Source organism: Lethenteron reissneri, chromosome 68 (assembly GCF_015708825.2).
Source record: "Lethenteron reissneri isolate LAM-NWPU_2019-01 chromosome 68, ASM1570882v1, whole genome shotgun sequence".
Classification (NCBI taxonomy): domain Eukaryota; kingdom Metazoa; phylum Chordata; class Hyperoartia; order Petromyzontiformes; family Petromyzontidae; genus Lethenteron; species Lethenteron reissneri.
In genome coordinates this window covers 2,688,419-2,708,178 of record NC_083846.1, presented here as the reverse complement: position 1 = coordinate 2,708,178, position 19,760 = coordinate 2,688,419, and the positions used below count along the sequence as shown (strand labels likewise).

The window sequence follows — 19,760 nt, the reverse complement described above, 5'->3', positions numbered from 1 at the left end:
GCCATCACGAATGAGAGCTCAACAAAGTCACCTTGTCTTTTGGACATTTATAGCAGCAACATAGAATCTAAATAATAATCTCAATGTCCGGTAGGGGCGGCTCAGAAAGTTACAACAATGCACAAAACGCACGCACAAAAAAAATTAACCCGTAAAAACAAAGTTTTTCACTATAAATCCTTTATATGCGTGGCGGCTAGAGTCCTCTCGTCCTCTGGCTTGAGATGGCTGCCACCTATGGGTCAGATGATTGCCTGCCACCATTAAGCAATTGGTAATTAAATATAATTTATTTTTTCCTAAAAAGTGTAACATTTTGGAAAAAAATGTTCACGAAAATAAATTGTCATGCATAACGAGTCTGTGTGCAAAATGTCAGCTCGATTGGATCACGGGAAGTGGGTTAAAAAACGACCGAAAGATTTGCACGGTCGTAAGCAAGCAAGCAAGCAAGTGAACTTAATATAAAGGATTTTAAAAACACACGATGGGAGTGTAAAGTATAAGAAAGGTCATAATCACTAAAAATAAACTCTTTTTTATTATTTTTTAACCAGGTAAGGCCCCACTGAGTTATGCACCTCTTTTGAAGAAGCTACCTCGCCCGTCACAGATGACATCTCGACAAAGAGAGTGGCTCATTATCGTCGCGTGGAAATTCACAGCAGCCGAAGACTCGAAGCGCGTGACGTCGGTTCTAAATGTGGAGGGGAAAAACCGGAGGACCCGGAGAAAAATCCACGCGACCACGGGGAGAGAGAGACACGAAAACTCCAAATATACAGCAGCAGGTGTCAGGGATCGAACCCACGGCCTTCTGTGTAGCAGGCGAGGTTAGGTAACATCTCCTAGCCACCGTGATGATGATGAGAGAGAGACACGCAAACTCCAAATATACAGCAGCAGGCATCAGGGATCGAACCCATGACCTCCTGCGTACCAGGCGAGGTAGTTAACATCTCCTAGCCACCGTGATGATGATGAGAGACGCAAACTCCAAATATACAGCAGCAGGCGTCAGGGTCGGGATCGAACTCACGACCTCCTGTGAACCAGGCGAGGTAGTTAACATCTCCTAGCCACCGTGATGATGATGAGAGACGCAAACTCTAAATATACAGCAGCAGGCGTCAGGGTCGGGATCGAGCCCACGACCTCCTGTATACCAGGCGAGGTAGTTAACATCTCCTAGTCACCGTGATGATGATGAGACGCAAACTCCAAATGTACAGCAGCAGGCGTCAGGGTCGGGATCGAACTCACGACCACCTGTGAACCAGGCGAGGTAGTTAACATCTCCTAGCCACCGTGATGATGATGAGAGACGCAAACTCCAAATATATAGCAGCAGGCGTCAGGGTCGGGATCGAACTCATGACCTCCTGTATACCAGGCAAGGTAGTTAATATCTCCTACGACGATGCTGATGATGGAATCTTGATGATATCCTCCGCCAAAGATAATTCCCAATTTCCGCGCAAAGGAATCCTGCCAGCAGATAACAGGAGTCGTTTGCGTTTTAGATTATTGATGTCTTCCCGTACTTTGAAGCCTATCCTCTCATTGATGTGAGCCAGCTCCATGCATCCTTCTCGGGGGCTCGCAACGGGACACAACAGCGGAGATCGGTCATGTGCCCTCTCTCTCTCTGTGTGTGTCTCTCATTTTTGTTACGATCAGTTGGAAACAAGAAGATGCTCGGTGTAGTCGGCACTTTGCTTCGTTCATCATTTCGTAATTTTTTTTGATTTTTAAACTTTGCTTTATGTAAACCCTCACCTCTCGCTCACTCTCTCTCTCTCTCGCTCGCTCGCTCGCTCTCTTTACCGTGAATTAGCTCCGTCCTTATACTGGTAGGAACCTCCTGGTTCCACCAGCCTACAGGGGATAATTGTGTTCGTCCGTCCGTCGTGCATCTAAAAATGGGAGGGGTGGGGCTGGGTGGAGAGGGGAGGGTGGTGAGGGGCTGGGGAGGGAGGGGCTAGGTGGAGAGGGGAGGGGCTGGGTGTGGCTAGGTGGGGAGGGGAGGGTGTGGAGGGGCTGGGTGGGGAGGGTGGCGGGGCTGGGTGGGGAGGGAGGGGCTGGGTGGGGTGGGAGGGGTGGGGCTGGGTGGGGAGGGGCTGGTCACCCCGTGGTGTCCTTATAAAACTCAACGTTTAACCTACTCACGCCGGCTTGTGCCCGCCCTCACAGTCGGGCATATTTGCGGAATACACCACGCCGCCGTTGACCCTGCAGGCCATTGACCGAGCAACCCAACGTTCCTACCAGCTCCCTCCGCAGGAAAGTGTAATGAGTGTCGCGCGGTTGTGCGTTCGTGACGACTCAAGTTGAATTCCTATCCTGCCAAAAACTACAAACAATGTATTTTTTCTATGTAACCAGGTAAGGGCCACTGTATGTATGTATGTGGAACTTATTTCGCATCGTACGTAGCCAATCTTGCTCATCGGAGGTTGCAGGGGAAGGACAACAAACTATGGGTCTCTGTGTGAGTCTATGGGTCTCTGTGTGAGTCTGTGGATCTCTGTGTGAGTATGTGGGTCTCTGTGTGATTCTATGGGTCTCTGTGTGAGTCCATGGGTCTCTGTGTGAGTCTGTGGGTCTCTGTGTGAGTCTATGGGTCTCTGTTTTAGTCTTTGGGTCTTTATCTGAGTCTGTGGATCTCTGTGTGAGTATGTGGGTCTCTGTGTGAGTCTATGGGTCTCTGTGTGAGTCTATGGGTATCTGTGTGAGTCCATGGGTCTTTGTGAGTCTATACGTATCTATGTGAGTCTATGGGTCTCTGTGTGAGTATGAGGGTCTCTGTGTGAGTCTATGGGCCTCTGTGTGAGTCTATGGGTCTCTACGTGAGTCTATAGGTCTCTGTGTGAGTCTGTGGGTCTCTGTGTGAGTCTATGTATGTTGAACTTTTTTCGCACCGTACGTAGCCAACCGCGCTAATCGGAGGTGCGGGGGAAGGACAACGAACTAAACACAAACAGCAGTCCTAAATAGATGAGTTTCCATGGTGCAGCGTCTATGGCAGTGGCTCCTAACCTCGACTCCAGCCTTGCCATCCCATTGTTTTATGTCAATAGACACACACATGTATGTTTGATGAAACAAAGTAAGCTCTACGTTCTTGCCCGTGCTTAATTTGCGTTGTCGATGATTTTCCTTCAAAAAAAATCCGTCCACGTCTCGCACGCCCCCCCGAAAGGGCATCTCGCACCCCCAGGGAATGCGAGATACACCCCAGGATAATAAGAACCAACTTTACCTAAAGACTATCTGGTTCTTTCGGTAAAGTGACGTATAAAGATAAAATAATAAATTAAATACGAGCATACGACGTTTCGATCGCAACACAAGCAATCGTCATCAGGTATAAATGAAATAGAAACACAAATCTAGTATGCTTAGAAATGTGATGTAATACAACAGAGAGTCGGATAACATAGCGGTCAACACCCTACCTGGTTGAATACGTTCTTCCTGAGAATGCTAAATTTGAGAGAGAGAGATAAAACACAGAACCAGAGACATATAGACAGACATATAAGCAGAGACAGATATCACAGAGATACATAGAGGGAGAACATACATAGGCACACAGAGAAACCACGCCTCTGTGTCGAGGCCTTAAATAGAGAGAGGGGGCGGAGAGAGAGGAGGGGTGAGAGAAATTAGCATGTCAATGAGTGGCACGGTGAGTGGCACGTGACTTTACCGAAAGAACCAAAGAGTAATTCCTGTAGTCACGAAAGCTTCAAATCAAGATAAGAACCAACCGGTCTAGGCTGTCCAAGGTGCACCGTGCAAGCTGTTCGTGGCGGGGTACAGGAGACGGACTGATGCGGTGCAAGAGGATGTGGACTTGCTGACGACAGGTACCAGCGGTGTCAAGATCGGCTCTGTGGAGCGAGGCTCGTGAAGGACGCTGCTCCAGCAACAGCGGAGGGTGAGAAGCGACGCTCAGAGCACATTGAGACATTTGAAATGCCTCAAGGTGCACCTAGCCTGGCACAACAGCTGTAGCGATCGTCACCACCACTTCGTGGCGAAACGACAGCTGTTGTTTGTGTTGGTGGAGTGTTAGACATGACCACCGTTGACTGCGACTCAGTGTTAATATAGACTGGCGTATGGATTGGCAAACAAGACTGTATATCATGAAATTACACCGCCTATTCTTAGTACGCTATCAGCACCAGCAGAGGCATCCCCCAATAGCGTCATCATCTGTAGCATCGCCACCACCACCACCATCGGTAAACTACTCAACATTGTTGCCAACCACCATATTAATTGCAAAATCGACCACCAACACCACACTATCATCATCACCGCCAGCCACCGCCGCCGCCTAAATTACCATCGTAATCTCTTTGGGTTATTTCGGTAAAGAACACGTAGAAAGAAAATAAATTAAGTAATAGAGTACGAACGTTTTCGATTGCCAACAGCTCCCTCCAACGACCCTCGATCAACTCCCAGCCCCAGCAACAGCTGAGCGCGTAATAAATAACGGTACATCCGTGGAAGATTCGTGGGATTTCACGGCGTTCTCTTCAGAACAGGCAAACGAGGCACAAGCTCGGTAGCTCGAGACCACGTTCCTTTGCCACATTCCGAGGGGAGGGGTGGGGGTCACGGCCTTGCCCGTTGTGACCTCTCTCTCTCTCTCTGACCTCTCTAGTCATTTGCTATGAAGAGAGGAGGGCCATTGCCTGAAACGTCGCCCCACTGTAGACTTGTCTTCGTGCGACACTTCAGACGCAGTGTCGCCGATGAATTGCGTTGAGGTTTTTGTGTTTTTTAATTTTTCGTTCGTGTCGTTTGTCCGTGCGAGTGCACTTGAGAGCGAGCGAGCGAGTGATGTGCGCTAGCGGCAACCATTTTTTTTTTCGGCTGGCCTCTTGGAGTGGCCAGAATTCCCTTTGGAAGGGGACAGCCAGCCGAGTCTTCAAGTCGTCTCTCCATTCGCAACAATAGCTGACTACCTTTGACGTTGCTGCTGTTATCATCATCATCATCATTGTTATCATCATCATCGGCATCATCATCATCGGTCGTAAAGTTGAATTCAACCCGAAAGTCCATCGCAGTCGCGACCCCGATCCAACCTTGGCACCTCGCGTCAAAACTCAATGTCAGTTTGGCTCACAAGTAAGCCAATCAAGATCTTGAAGTTGCAGGGTTACTCTTTGCCAGGGTCTCCGTTATTTTTCTTTTTAAATCCTTTATATTAAGTTCGCTTGCTTGCTTACGACCGTGCAAATCTTTCGGTCGTTTTTTTAACCCACTTCCCGTGATCCAATCGAGCTGACATTTTGCACACAGACTCGTTGTGCGAGACAATTAATGTGTCGTGAATTTTTTTTCCCCAAAACTTTACACTGTTAGGGAAAACAATAAATATTTTATTACCAATTGCTTAATACTGGCAGACAATCATCTGACCCATAGGTGGCAGCCATCTCAAGCCAGAGGACGAGAGGACTCTAGCCGCCACGCATATAAAGGATTTATAGTGAAAAACTTTGTTTTTACTGGGTTATACTATTCTCGCTCTCTTCCCGCAGCCCGCCACTCCCAAAAACCCTTGTGTCCATTTAATTGGAATACAGCAACAACAAACAATGCAGGTGTGTGGACTCTGAGACGATGTCGAGGCGAACCCACACTGAGAGTGGGTGCTCGTTGGGTTCAGGTTGTTTGTTTTGCGAGGGTCGCGGAAGCCCGCACTACGGGGTGGTTGGTAGCAGCAGTAGTGTGGGCATCCAGCAAAGTAAAATTAACGGACCAAAACTCAGCGCATTCGTCAATAGCAATATGCTGTGCCGCGTGGTAACGTATATAGCGGGCAACGTTTCGGGCAATGGCTCATTTTTTAAAATCTTTTATATTAAGTTCGCTTGCTTGCGTGCTTGCGTGCTTGCTTGCTTGCTTACGACCGTGCACATCTTTCGGTCGTTTTTTAACCCACTTCCGTGATCAATCGAGCTGACATTTTGCACACAGACTCGTGTGCGAGACAATTAATGTTCGTGAAAAAACTTTTCCAAAATTTTACACTGTTTAGGGGAAAGCAAATTAAATATTTAATTACCAATTGCTTAATACTGGCAGACAATCATCTGACCATAGGTGGCAGCCATCTCAAGCCAGAGGACGAGAGGACTCTCGCCGCCACGCATATAAAGGATTTATAGTGAAAAACTTTGTTTTTACGGGTTATACTTGTTAAATCCTTTATATTAAGTTCGCTGCTTGCTTGCTTGCGTGCTTGCGTGCTTGCTGCTTGCTTACGACCGTGCAAATATTTCGGTCGTTTTTTAACCCACTTCCCGTGATCCAATCGAGCTGACATTTTGCACACAGACTCGTTGTGCGAGACAATTAATGTTCGTGAAAAAAACTTTCCAAAATTTTACACTGTTTAGGGAAAGCAAATTAAATATTTAATTACCAATTGCTTAATACTGGCAGACAATCATCTGACCCATAGGTGGCAGCCATCCCAAGCCAGAGGACGAGAAGACTCTAGCCGCCACGCATATAAAGGATTTATAGTGAAAAACTTTGTTTTTTACGGGTTATACTTGTTATGAGCTCAGAAGAAATGGCCATTGACTCAAATTCGTCGTCGATTTGATATACATTGCCCCCCCTTTTAAAGCCACACACACAGTGTTACTATTGACGAGGGTGCTGACATATTGTTAGTTGTGCCACTGCCAACGCAGCAAAGACGGTGGTGGGCCAACCGCATAGACGCGCGGCGCTTTAGGACGCGTTGCTTCCGCGGCCGTCTGGAACGCTCTCTTCCCTTCCGATACCAGGAAGCCACTTGGAGCTGTGCAATTTTAGATCATCTCGATGAGTGGTTCTTGACCCTTCACTGCAGCATTGCACCCCAATGGTTTGTCAGTCGTTGAAACAGATGCGACAATTTAAATTTTGATTTAAAGCTTTCGCGACTGCAGGGATTCATATTCTTGGTTCTTTCAGTAAAGTCACGTAGAAGGGAAATAATAAAATAATATGAATATAAAATAATAAAAATTCTCACGACGTTTCGACTGATGATTGCTGCTTGTGTTGCAGTCGAAACGTCGTGAGAATTTTTATTGTTTTATATTAATATATTTTATTATTTCCCTTCTACGTGGCTTTACCGAAAGAACCAAGAATAAGATGCGACAATGTTAATAGCTGCACAGCGGGTTTGATGAAACCAACTTAAGTTGCTCCTTACGTTGCCCCGTGCTTAATTTGTGTTTTCGACGATTTACCTTCTAAACAAAATAAAATCTGGCCACGTCTCGCATCCCCAGCAAGGGCATCTGGCTCCCCCAGTGGGTGTGTGATGCACCCCAGGCCAAGAATCACTGCAGTCCCAGATTGACAAACTAATTTCTTGACATACTCTTAGGTTTTTTTCGGTAAAGTCACGTAGGTAAAACATAAAATTAAAATTAAAGTAATAATAGAAATAAAATAAAATAATAAATCAGTAAATCAAAGTTGTGATTTATTATTTTATTTTATTTCTATTATTATTTTTATTAATTTTATTTTTTACCTACGTGACTTTACCGAAAAAAACCTAAGAGTATGATTCCTTCCAGTCACGAAAGCTTCAAATCTAGAATTAATTTCTTGACGACTGCCTTTTTTTTTGCTTTCAGTTTAATGCCCTTCGTCCGCACCTCCGATTATCGACGGTTGGACTACGTACGGCGGTGCGGAATAACTTCAACATACACACAGCAGCAGCAGCAGCACCACCACCAGCACTGAATGTTGTGTTCACATAAGTATCGCAAAGTGACAAGCGCATGCGTGACCAGACAGCAGGAGAGGCAGACCAAACGGGGGGTGGGGGGGGTGATGTGGCTCGCTTTTTCAATGGCCCAGTAAAACAACAACACACTAAAGCACATGCACAAACACGCCAACCACCACCACCCACCCATCCAGCCCCGCGATAATAATTCAGAGCCAAAGGGTCAAATCACTCCTCGACAGTGGAGGGCGACTTCGTTTTGCTCGCCAGGGCCTCTTCCCTCTCTGTCCGGGCAGAGAGCGGGGCCCCAATGGCCGGTTTATCAGGCCTGTCCTTGAGGCGACAGCCTACGCCTTGCATGAATAGGCCTCCTGTTACAAGGCGGTGGAATCTCTGTGTTGGCACTGCCCTCAGGCCTGTCCGTGAGGCAACAGCCTAAATCTTGTAGGAGTAGGCCTACTCCTCCATCTATAATGCGGTGGACACTCTGTGTTGGCACTGCCCTCAGGCCTGTCTGTGAGGCCGTCAATGGCCTCATCTTGTAGGAGTAGACCTCCATCTATAACGCGGTAGACACTCTGTGTTGGCACTACCCTCAGGCCTGTCCGTGAGGCAACAGCCTCGCCTTGTAGGAGTAGACCTCCTCCATCTATACGTGGTGGACACTCTGAGTTGGCACTGCTCTTAGGCATGTCCAGAAGGCCGTCAATGGCCTCATCTTATAGGAGTAGGCCTACTCCTCCATCTATAACGTGGTGGAATCTCTGTGTTGGCACTGCCCTCAGGCCTGTCCGTGAGGCGACAGCCTCATCTTGCAGGAGTAGGCCTACTCCTCCATCTATAACGTGGTGGACACTCTGAGTTGCCACTGCCCTCAGGCCTGTCCGTGAGGCGACAGCCTCATCTTGTAGGAGTAGGCCTACTCCTCCTCCATCTATAAGGCGGTGGACACCCTGAGTTGGCACTGCCCTCAGCCCTGTCCGTGAGGCGACAGCCTCGCCTTGTAGGAGTAGACCTCCTCCTCCTCCATCTATAACGCGATGGACACTCTGTGTTGCCACTGCCCTCAGGTCTGGAGTCAATGAGACGGCATCCTAACCCAGCAGGAAGCCTCCTGCTATAAGGCGGTGGTGCGTGGTGGACTATTTGTGTCGGCACTGCCCGCAGTTATGTCGTGAGGGTGGCGGCCTGACTTCGTAGGAGGAGGCCTGCTCCTGCTATAACGCGGTCGAAGAGGCCTCCTGCTACAATGCAGTGGAACGCGCTGGGCGTTTTGTGTTGGCACTACCCTCAGATCTGTCGTCAATGAGGTGACGGCCTAACATCCTTCTGCTATAACCCGGTGGACTCTTTTCATTGGCACCGCTCGCAGATCTGCCGTGAGCTAGGCGGCCTAACCCCCTTGCAGGAGGCATCATCTTGCTGTCACGTGGTGGAGTCTTTTTATTATTACACGCTTTCTATTAACTCACTCTGTCTGTTGTTGTTGTCGTTGTTGTATCCTCAAATCTTGTAACTCAATTTTAACCCACTTCCCAATGTGTTATCGACTGCAAATTTGGTATACTTATGTCATACTGATGACAATACTATATTCTATCATTACAAATAAAAAACATATTTTTAAACCATCTTTTTTATATGTTATGTTTTATTACACGCTTTCTATTAACTCACTCTGTCTGTTGTTGTTGTATCCTCAAATCTTGTAACTCAATTTTAACACACTTCCCAATGTGTTATCGACTGCAAATTTGGTATACTTATGTCATACTGATGACAATACTATATTCTATCATTACAAATAAAAAATATTTGTAAACAATCTTTTGTATATGTTCTGTTTCGGCTTGGCTCTAATTGTCCGCGCTCAACTGACGTTGTCTGTAAATCACCACAGTCCCTTAAGTTGTGGCAAGCTTCGGGCCCACTTCCTGGAGTCGTGGAGTTCTTCCATTACTCGTACGGTACATTTCATTAAAGCGTGTTTTTTAAAAAAGTTTTTTTTTAAAAATATTACTTCTTGTTCGCACTGCCCAGCAGGCATGCCATGAGGCGCAGGCCTCAACTTGCAGGTTGGGGCCTCATCCTTCTATAACGCGGCGAGGCCCTCTGTAAACTCACACGTTTCTCACGACGATTCGATTCTATCCTTGCGTACGGCAATACAATACTGCATATCCGATCACGGTGTTGATGATCTTGTGCTTTATTTATAGAGCGCCTTGAAGGCGCTTAACATAATTTAACACAGACGGTATATACAAACAAACAATATCGACGGCAGGGTCGTGCAGCGGACGAGAAACGGGTGATCAAGATGTAGAGGTTCAATAGGGGTGAGGGTAGGGGAACAGTGGAGGGGGGAAGGAAGAGGAGGAGGAATGGACAGTGGAGAAGAAGTTTGAGGCTTTAAGACAGGAACGTAAGGAGGTTAAGGAAGGGAGGGAGGGGGGGTGGGCGGCATAATGTGATGAAGATGAGTGGATGATAGGGGCCAGCCTCATAGCAGCAAACATGCTCAGCTTGGGTTACTCTCGAGGAGCAAATATCGGCCACCCCCACGTGCCCACATCCCTCCCAAGTGCCCCCCACGCGTACCACGTGGACAAATCGTTGGTCAATTAATCCCCCATGATCCACGTGGCATGGGCAGGCCGTCGCTCAGCAGCGGATTGACACAAATGGCTGTACGAGTGGCTGTCCACGACAAAACGTTTCTCTTTGGGCGAGATCGCGTGAATAGAAATGTGTCGCTAATCCGCCACCACCCGACACAGCCAATTATGGTTGTAACGTAAACGAAACGTGCCCAATGCGTTACTACTTCCTCGCGTGGGATATTGCTATCTTTGGGCTATTGCATTCTACGAACAAAACGGGCATTTTGTACAAAAGAAAAAGGTAACGAATCTGAACAGTGTCAGTAATGGAGGCCTCGCCTTGTCCACATGAGCAGTAATCACGCGAACTGAAGTCATCCTCGCAGCAGCAAGCGGCCTTTGGCTGAGCCATCGAAAAAAGACGGTCACCGCTTCGCACGGCGCTTTCAGATGCGCTTCTGCGTCCATCTGCAATGCTCTTCCGATGTTCGGCAGTCACCGGGAGATATTCTCTTTTAAATCTCGTTTGTTGTCCTTCCCCCGCACCTCAAATTATCATGGTTGGCTACGTACGGTGCGAAAGAAATTCAACTCACATGCACAACGACTGCCGATTCCCCCGCCGTGGCACTTGCCGCAATAGCTGTCCAACATCAAACAACGAGGAACTGAGGAATTGGTGGATATCTGAACACACTGCCGCCACCCACGCACGTGCAAAGCATCTTCAGCCCAAACATCTGAAATTATTATCATCAAATATCCCCCCCCCCCCCCCCGCGCGTCGTTCTGTTGATGCCACCGTTCAGGAAATGTATTTCTCAGCTCAAGACACCGTCTCAGTGCTCCCGACTCGTTGATTTACTCACAGCTTGATGCACGGAATTGGAATTATACCTCCGATTCTTGCTGTTGTTTCCTTTGCGTTTCATTCGATGATCGACCGTCAATCCTTTTGGCACGCTCCATCTGCATTACCGCCAGCAAGTCGTTTAAGTTCACGATTGAGCTCAAGTTTTCGTTGTCAGCTTCATTTAAAAACTGTTGATACATGCATAGCAGCCCTAAGAAACCTGCCCACGTAGTTCTCAAGGATATATCTTCATTGTGAACCCAAGTCGTTAGCGGGTACAAATAAAAAAAAATCTGAAAAAAATGTCTGTGAGCACAAGCTTGCATGCTTATATAGAAAAAATTCAGATCTAAAATATTGACAAATTTGGACTCATTAGAGCCATAAGAACTATGAGTAGGATGTATGTGAATACCATTGGTTTGGTTGATCGAACTGCGAATAATACAATAATCCACGATTATAGCAGCTTCTTTTGCGCCTCCTGGCTTTGCAGCTTTAACTCGGAACTAACGTTTTCCATGATCGCCCTTTGCTCATTACAGATGACTTCTCGCATGGCGCTGCATCTTCGTGTCCACAGTTTCGCTCGAGTCTATTTTTATGCGCCAAGCACATCGTCGGCGCCGTTTGCCGCACGTGCGAAAGCTCCTCTGCGATGAAGATGTGACTTGGCGGGCACTAGGCAATGGGTCCTAGCCCCGTCCGCTCAGAAAGGTTATTGGGGACTTGTCCAGAATCCACCTCCTTGAGGATTGCCACCACGTCAGCCCCGTCGCCCCTGCCGCTCTGCGGGTTGACCTCCGTGGACATTTGCTTGAGAACTTCTTCATCGCCTCCTCCGCCGCCTCCTCCTCCACCTCCTCCGTCGTCATTGGTGTTGAGGCTGGACACGTGCGAGTAGTGGGCCTGGTCCTCGCTGTCCATCTCGCGGTGGTAGAAGTAGTTGAAGTTGGAGACGATCACGGGCACCGGCAGCGCGATCGTGAGCACGCCCGCGATGGCGCACAGCGAGCCCACGATCTTCCCCCCCACGGTCTTGGGCCACATGTCGCCGTAGCCCACCGTGGTCATCGTGACAACGGCCCACCAGAACGCGTGCGGGATGCTCGTGAAGTCCGTTTCGGACTCGTCTGACTCGGCGAAGTAGACGGCGCTCGAGAAGAGGATGACGCCGATGAAGAGGAAGAAGATGAGGAGGCCCAGCTCACGCATGGAGGCGCTCAGGGTCTGGCCCAGGATCTGCAGCCCCTTGGAGTGTCGCGACAGCTTGAAGATCCTGAAGACGCGCACGAGGCGGACTACCCTGAAGATCGCGAGCGACATCGTCTGCTGCCCGTTGCCCTCCTGCTCCGCCAACTCGGTGCCCAGGGTGATGAAGTAGGGCACGATGGCCACGATGTCAATGATGTTCATGATGTCCTTGAAGAAGGCCGGCTTGCTGGGACTTGCGAGAAAGCGCACCGTGAGCTCGAAGCTGAACCACACGATGCAGACGGTCTCGATGATGAAGAATGGGTCCGCGAACGAGCTGCCGGAGGCCTCGTCCTCCGCCTCAGTGCCGTTGACGAATGGCACGGCGAACGAGGCGTTCTCCCTCTCCTCCCGGAACATGGGCAGCGTCTCGACGCAGAAGATGATGATGGAGATGACGATGACGAGCACCGACACGATGGCGATGCCGCGCGCTGGCCCCGAACTCTCGGGGTACTCGAAGAGGAGCCACACGTGGCGCTGGAACTCGTTCGCCGGCATCGGCCTCTCCTCCTCCTTCGCGTAGCCCTCGTCCTCACGGTAGCGCACCATCGCCTCGTCGCCTAGCTCGTAGAACTTGATCTCCTCGGAGAAGATATCGAAGGGGACGCTCGCCGGCCGCCGCAGCCTGCCGCCCGACTGGTAATAGTAGAGGATGGCGTCGAAGCTGGGCCGGTTGCGATCGAAGAAGTACTCGTTGCGCAGCGGGTCGTAGTAGTGCGACCGCCGCTCCGCGTCGCCCAGCAGCGTGTTGGGGAACTGCGCCAACGTGCCCAGCTGCGTCTCGAAGCGCAGCCCGGACACGTTGAACACCACTCGCTCCATGTCATCGTGCTGCTCGCCCGGTCCCTCTCCCGCCCCCCGTCCGCACGCCTCCGCGTCGCCGAGTCGAGCCTCCGTGTCCTCTTCGACGAGAACGCCGATGATACCCTTGGGCGGTAGAGATCCGGACCCCTCCGCCCGAATGCCCATGGACTCGGTCGATTCCAGGCTTTCTTTCCTCTGCTTTCTCCTGCCTGCGCCCGTCCGCCTCTTCCGTTTCTCGTTGCTGTCGTCCCTTTTGTCTTCACCGTCGTCGTCGCCGCCGCTGCTGCCGCTGCTGCTGTGGCTGCTGCTGGACGCGGGGGACGGCGCGGCGAGGGCGGACGCGGCGGCGACGCGCTGGTCCTTGAGGCCGGTCATGCGGGCCGTGCCGACGAAAAGCGCCTGTGCGGTGCGCGGGAGGTGGTGGTGGTGGTGGTGGTGGCGATGTCCATGAGATCCGGAGACGGCCGATTCCATCCTGGATCGATAACGGCGGCGACGGCGGCGGCGGCGGCCGGCGAACTCTCCTGCCTCGCGCAAGTTGATTTTGGGACGCGAAATTGAAATTGAAAGACGTGTCGATGATGAACGAGGCACGGCGGCAGGAGGCGTTGACTGCAGGTTCACCGTCTGCTCCCGCTCAGAGCGTCGAGAGCACTCTGGGCACACTGAGACTCACACGGTAGCGGCTGACTTAACACCCCGAGTTCGGTCCAACAGCACACACGTGTTCCAGCGTCTCATTTACATCCATTCGGGTTTCTCAAAAAGGCTCGGTGGGGGTGCACTTATTTATTCCTTGCCCCCCCCCCCACCCACCCACCACCTTTCCACTTGTGAAAACAAAAATCCGCGAAAAAGACGGCAACACGCCGCTTCTCCACTTCTGTCGCAAACAAGGCCGTGTAGCCCCTTGGCACGCAAGCGCCCTGTCGTCTACAAGCCGTGTCTTCGTGTGTGTGTGTGTGTCCCCGCAACCACCGATCTCATCGCAGGCAGAAACGAACATGATACAGAGAGAGGGGAGAGGGAGAGAGGAGGGGGGGGGGGGGGGGACGGAGAAGGTAGGCAGGCATGCGTTCATTAAAAATAACCCTGGCATCAATGACCGTGTTCATCCAGTGCCACAAGGAAAAGTAAGACGACTGGCACGAACCAGAAGCCAGAGGGGTGTTCTTGCAACCCTGAGCCTCCTGCTTACAAAAATATAGCGTGGAATGTATCAGGGTTTCCACATGCAGGGGGCTTGGGGTGGCTGGGGGGGGGTCAGTGGAATTCGTGTAGCTCTCCCTGACCAAGCTCAAAGCATCGCAAGCGAAACGTCGGCGCGGGTTTTTGGACGGCGAAGTCTGGAAGGCGACCACGGTCGGGTCAGTCGCTTGGACACCGTGTGAATCATTCCATCCGAGAGTGTTACTCAACTAGAAACTAAAAACTATATTTCACGTTGCCAGGTAAGGCACCACCACCGAGCTATATACTGCCCTCTCTTTCAGAGAAGCGACCCGGACACGGATGGTAGCCCAACGAAGTGGCAAATCGCGTGGCATTTAAAGGCAGCGGACAAAATCCTCTTAAACGCGTGGTGACGTCGGTTCTAAATGTGGAAGGGAAAAACCGGAGGACCCGGAGAAAAATCCACGTGACTACGGGGAGAGAGAGAGAGAGACACTGCAAGCTCCAAATATACAGCAGCAGGCGTCAGGGTTGGGGATCGAACCCACGACCTCTTGTATACCAGGCGAGGTAGTTAACGTCTCATAGCCACCGTGATGATGATGAGAGACACAAACTCCAAATATACAGCAGCAGGCATCAGGGTCGTGATCGAATCCACGACCTCCTGTATACCAGGCGAGGTAGTTAACGTCTCATAGCCACCGTGATGATGATGAGAGACGCAAACTCCAAATATACTACAGCAGCGGGCATCAGGGTCGGGGATCGAACCCACGGCCTCCTGTATATCAGGCGAGGTAGTTAACATCTCCTAGCCACCGTGATGATGATGAGAGACGCAAACTCCAAATATACAGCAGCAGGCGTCAGGGTCGGGGATCGAACCCACGACCTCCTGTGTACCAGGCGAGGTAGTTAACATCTCCTAGCCACCGTGATGATGATGAGAGACGCAAACTCCAAATATACAGCAGCAGGCGTCAGGGTCGGGGATCGAACCCACGACCTCCTGTGTACCAGGCGAGGTAGTTAACATCTCCTAGCCACCGTGATGATGATGAGAGACGCAAACTCCAAATATACAGCAGCGGGCGTCAGGGTCGGGGATCGAACCCACGACTTCCTGTACACCAGGCGAGGTAGATAATATCTCCTAGCCACCGTGATGATGATGATGATGATGAGAGACGCAAACTCCAAATATACAGCAGCGGGCATCAGGGTCGGGGATCGAACCCACGGCCTCCTGTATACCAGGCGAGGTAGTTAACGTCTCATAGCCACCATGATGCCCAAGGGAGGAGGTGGAGCGGGGGGGTACATATCCCGCTCACCCCAACCGCTCACCCTAACCGGATGAGTGGGATATGCTTCTCAGTGGGATACATATCCCATAATCCGAACCGGGTGAGTGGGATCAATATCCCGCTCATCCTCACTGGATGAGAAGCAGGCAGAATAGTCCTCGCCAACTGTGTTTAATAATGATGTACGTTCTTTTTTAAGGGCTACTTGTTGTTGATGAGTGTGCTTGTGCATTGCCTGTCAATGCTGCAGCATCGACACATAATTTATTCAAGCAGATGGATTGTTTGATGATGATTCTAATATATTTAGGATTCGTCGCTTTGCTAATTTTGATTCATATGTAGTTTTTTTCTGACTTTATGTGAACGAAAATACACAAATTCGCCCGTTTTGTCATTGAAAATAGGAGAATTTCTAAATATCACTGTCCTGGTCACAAAAGCAAAGTTTGTGGGGAATAATAGTCGTTTTCTGCACTTTTGAGGCATAAGCAATTAGGAAATAACACTTACTACCCAGGAACAAAAATTTAAAAAAAGTTTGTTACACAGTGTCATGATGCATTGGCAGTGGTGCACATTTAACAAAACAACCAATTAACACCTTTGTCATTAACACCGCGGCCTTAAAATAAATCATATCGTAGGTGATGTTTGGGGCATTCTTCATAGGGCTGCATGATGCAAGAACAACGAAACAAACCCCGTTTTTACACTATGAGACATCTCCTTTACCAGTGGCAAAATAGAGTAGTAGGTTTTTACCCTTTAAACTGGTACAAAACTGACACCTTTATACAAGGCATCATGTTTGCAATAACCACAACACAAGTAGTCATGCTTACCCCGAGCTCTCAATACTCTGATATAGTGCACTGTTTTGGAGTTGTACGCCTTTTGGTGTCATCTGGTCCAACACCAATGGAGACTTGGCTCTAAGGAAAGCTGTTTCGGGTGTGGACCAATCAACTTCAAGGTCAGTGCATATCATCATCATCAGAGTTATTTCTTTTTGTTTGCATTTTGACTACTTGTGTTGTGGTTATTGCAAACATGATGCCTTGTATAAAGGTGTCAGTTTTTGTACCAGATGAAAGGGTAAAAACCTACTACTAAACCCCGTTTTAGAGCATCTTAAGCGCAAAAACTCAACGGCAGGGATGGAGCTCCCCACCAAACGTCGAACCCCTTTCAGTACTGCTCCTCCAGTGGGCATCGCTTCTCAAGAGCATCCGTGAGGTCATTTAGGCACTCGCCCTCCCTTGCTTTGCCTTCTCCTGCAGCCAAGGGAGCAGGGTTTGTTGCGATCTCGTTTGAAGCTTTCGTGACTGCAGGGATCCATACTCTTTGGTTCTTTCGGTAAAGACGGTCGCGATCGAAACGTCGTGATCTCTTAATTTCCTATCTTCGTGACTTTACCGAAAGAATCAAAGAGTCAGGTTTGTTACAGTTTATTGAAACGATTTATTGAAACGATTTATTGAAACGATTTATTGAAACGTGCGGTTTAAGACAGGTTTTCATTGCGCTGAAATCCCTCACGCGTGCTTTGTGCTGGTGTCTAAACCCCCAAATTCATATCCCCTGCGGTGCTGTGGGAGCTGAATAGTCTCGCTCAATATTAATAATAATAAAATATTTTTGGGGAGGGGAAAAAAAGACCCCACCGGCGAACAATGTTAATGCTACCCCCATCCCCTCCCTTTGATGCTGCTAATCCTGCATAATGACTTTCAAACTCCATAAATATGCTAAATTCCTCTTGATATGCAAATTCTTTTGTCAAGGCGCTCTTCTTCCACCCCTCCAACCCAGCTTAAATATACGCACCAAGCTTGGTGGTGTTTCATTCTTCACCTGAGGACGGCTGCTTGCGTTGTGGCCGAAACGTCGTGAGAATTATTTGCATTATGTTTTATTTTTATTATTTTATTACTTCCCTTCTACGTGACTTTACCGAAAGAACCAAGAAGATGAAGCCGCGTTGACTGTGAGCCTCGGTAGCTACACTGCACCGATGAGTCCTAAGCGCGACGAAACCTGTCCACAGTTGTCGTTCGGTCAGTGTTAGTGCTCAAACTCAATGTGACGGTGACTCCGAGACCAGGGGTTGGGGGGGGGGAGATCACGCTCAGGTTGCGAGAACTCTGCTGCCTGCTTCTCATCCGGTTAGGATGAGCTGGACATGTATCCCACTCACCGCGGGAACGCTCGCAAAGCCGCGCGGCATTTATCATCCGAGGGAACACAAAACACTGGTCAACACACTTTTTGTGGCATAAGGTATTCCAACGGTTTTAAGGTGCTGATTCCAAATCTGGCATCTGTTTTTGTCTATCACATCAGGTTTTTGAGATATCAAATATTGCATTTTCAATAAAAACTGCGGAAGAAAAATATTAAATGAATGTGGATATCTACATAAAATGATATTATTAACACACTATCCTAAAAATACAGCACCGTAGTTTAACACTAAAGCAGTCACTGACTCGCAACAACTTGCAATCATAAGTGACAGAGTTAATTTCGGGTAAAATCAATGAAAATGGGGTATGCCGATAGCATAAAAATAAGAAGTGATAGAGCAAATCTGAGATCAGATTTGGAATCGGCATCCTGAAATTAGTCTAAAACAGCTGCAAAAGTCCAGGGCAGAAAAAATGTTTTTTGTTGTTGTTGTTGACCAGTGTTATTGACGGGTAGAGCTGCAAGTTTGATCGCTGAGCCGGGCACTTTAGAACTGTAGCAACAACAATCTTAATTTTGGAGCTTTCGTGACTGCAGGAATTATTCTTTGGTTCTTTCGGTAAAGTCACGTATAAAGATAAAATCAAAAATTAAATAATTGCATACTACTGTCTATAGTTTTCTGGTTAGATGTTTGTTGCTATTTTTTTTATACCTGATGATAATTGCTTGTGTTGCAATCGAAACGTCGTAGTATGCTATTATTTAATTTATTATTTTATCTTTGTAGCAACAACAACAAAACATCGATCGGCTTTTGGTGCATTTGGAGTTACCGTTGTTCTCCAAATGCACCAAAAGCCGATCTCCAAAATTCGCGTGGCCGGTGTCAATGTGGTTCACACAAATGTGGTCTCACAAAGACAAAGATCCCCTGCACCGCATAGCCTCAACCGACTGTTGGGGCGAGTGCCGTTCGCGAGTAGCATCTTCGTGAAGGCCGGCACGGCACACGAGTGTGTGGTGTGGACCAACACCACCCCCGGCCGCCTTTGTCTCCCCCAGTGGAGATTTTTACACACCGCCGCGCCAGGTACCCATTGAGGTGGTGGGGTGGGGGGGAGTGTGTCTTACAATCTGGAGAACGCGGCAAAGTCAAATGACATTCACAAGACAGAATCGGAATGTTTATTTATCGTGGAGAAAAGCCGATGAACTGTGAAGATGTTTTTCCGCAGACGCCGTTGAAACATCCTTCAGGACTTTCGATTTTAAAGCTTTCGTAACTGCAGGGATTCATCTTCTTGGTTCTTTCGGTAAAGTCAGACTCTGTCTTCTCGACAGACCTGTTCTTCACCTGAGGACGGCTGCTTGCGTTGTGGCCGAAACGTCGTGAGAATTATTTTATTATGTTTTATTTTTATTATTTTATTATTTCCATTCTACGTGACTTTACCGAAAGAGCCAAGAAGATGATCCTTCAGTGACGTCAGCGCGATTTCGAAGCGCTCAATGCGCTACTTAAAATCGGTTTTCTTCCAGAAAATATAAACGCATGAAACCCAAAAAAAAGCGAGTACCGTATCTATGCATTTTTATTTCTTTCAAACAATAATTTAAATTAAAGTGCTACACTTTTTAAACGAAAACTAAAATCTAAAAAGTAATCCGAAACTTTTTTTTTTTCCAACAACATAACACCAAAAGCAAATCTCGGTTCTTTTTATATTCGCGAGCCAAACTAATGGCCAGCAGAAGTTTAGGTTATTTTGTCAAGAAGGACCAAAGCCCCCTTT

The 19,760-nt window shown here is 48.6% G+C and overlaps 1 protein-coding gene across 1 annotated transcript; it reads right to left on the bottom strand.

Annotated features, from left to right (window-relative positions):
- Positions 1–11,630: 11,630 nt before the first annotated feature.
- Positions 11,631–14,016, bottom strand: LOC133360339 (potassium voltage-gated channel subfamily A member 1-like). The gene has a single exon (XM_061579010.1). The coding sequence runs from the start codon at positions 13,763–13,765 to the stop codon at positions 11,912–11,914; it is 1,854 nt and encodes a 617-aa protein (XP_061434994.1). The 5' UTR covers positions 13,766–14,016; the 3' UTR covers positions 11,631–11,911.
- Positions 14,017–19,760: the final 5,744 nt, after the last annotated feature.

What these genes read in the sequence shown, in the direction of transcription:
- LOC133360339 (XM_061579010.1), bottom strand. Translation starts at nt 13,765, where the DNA reads ATGGAATCGGCCGTCTCCGGATCTCATGGACATCGCCACCACCACCAC.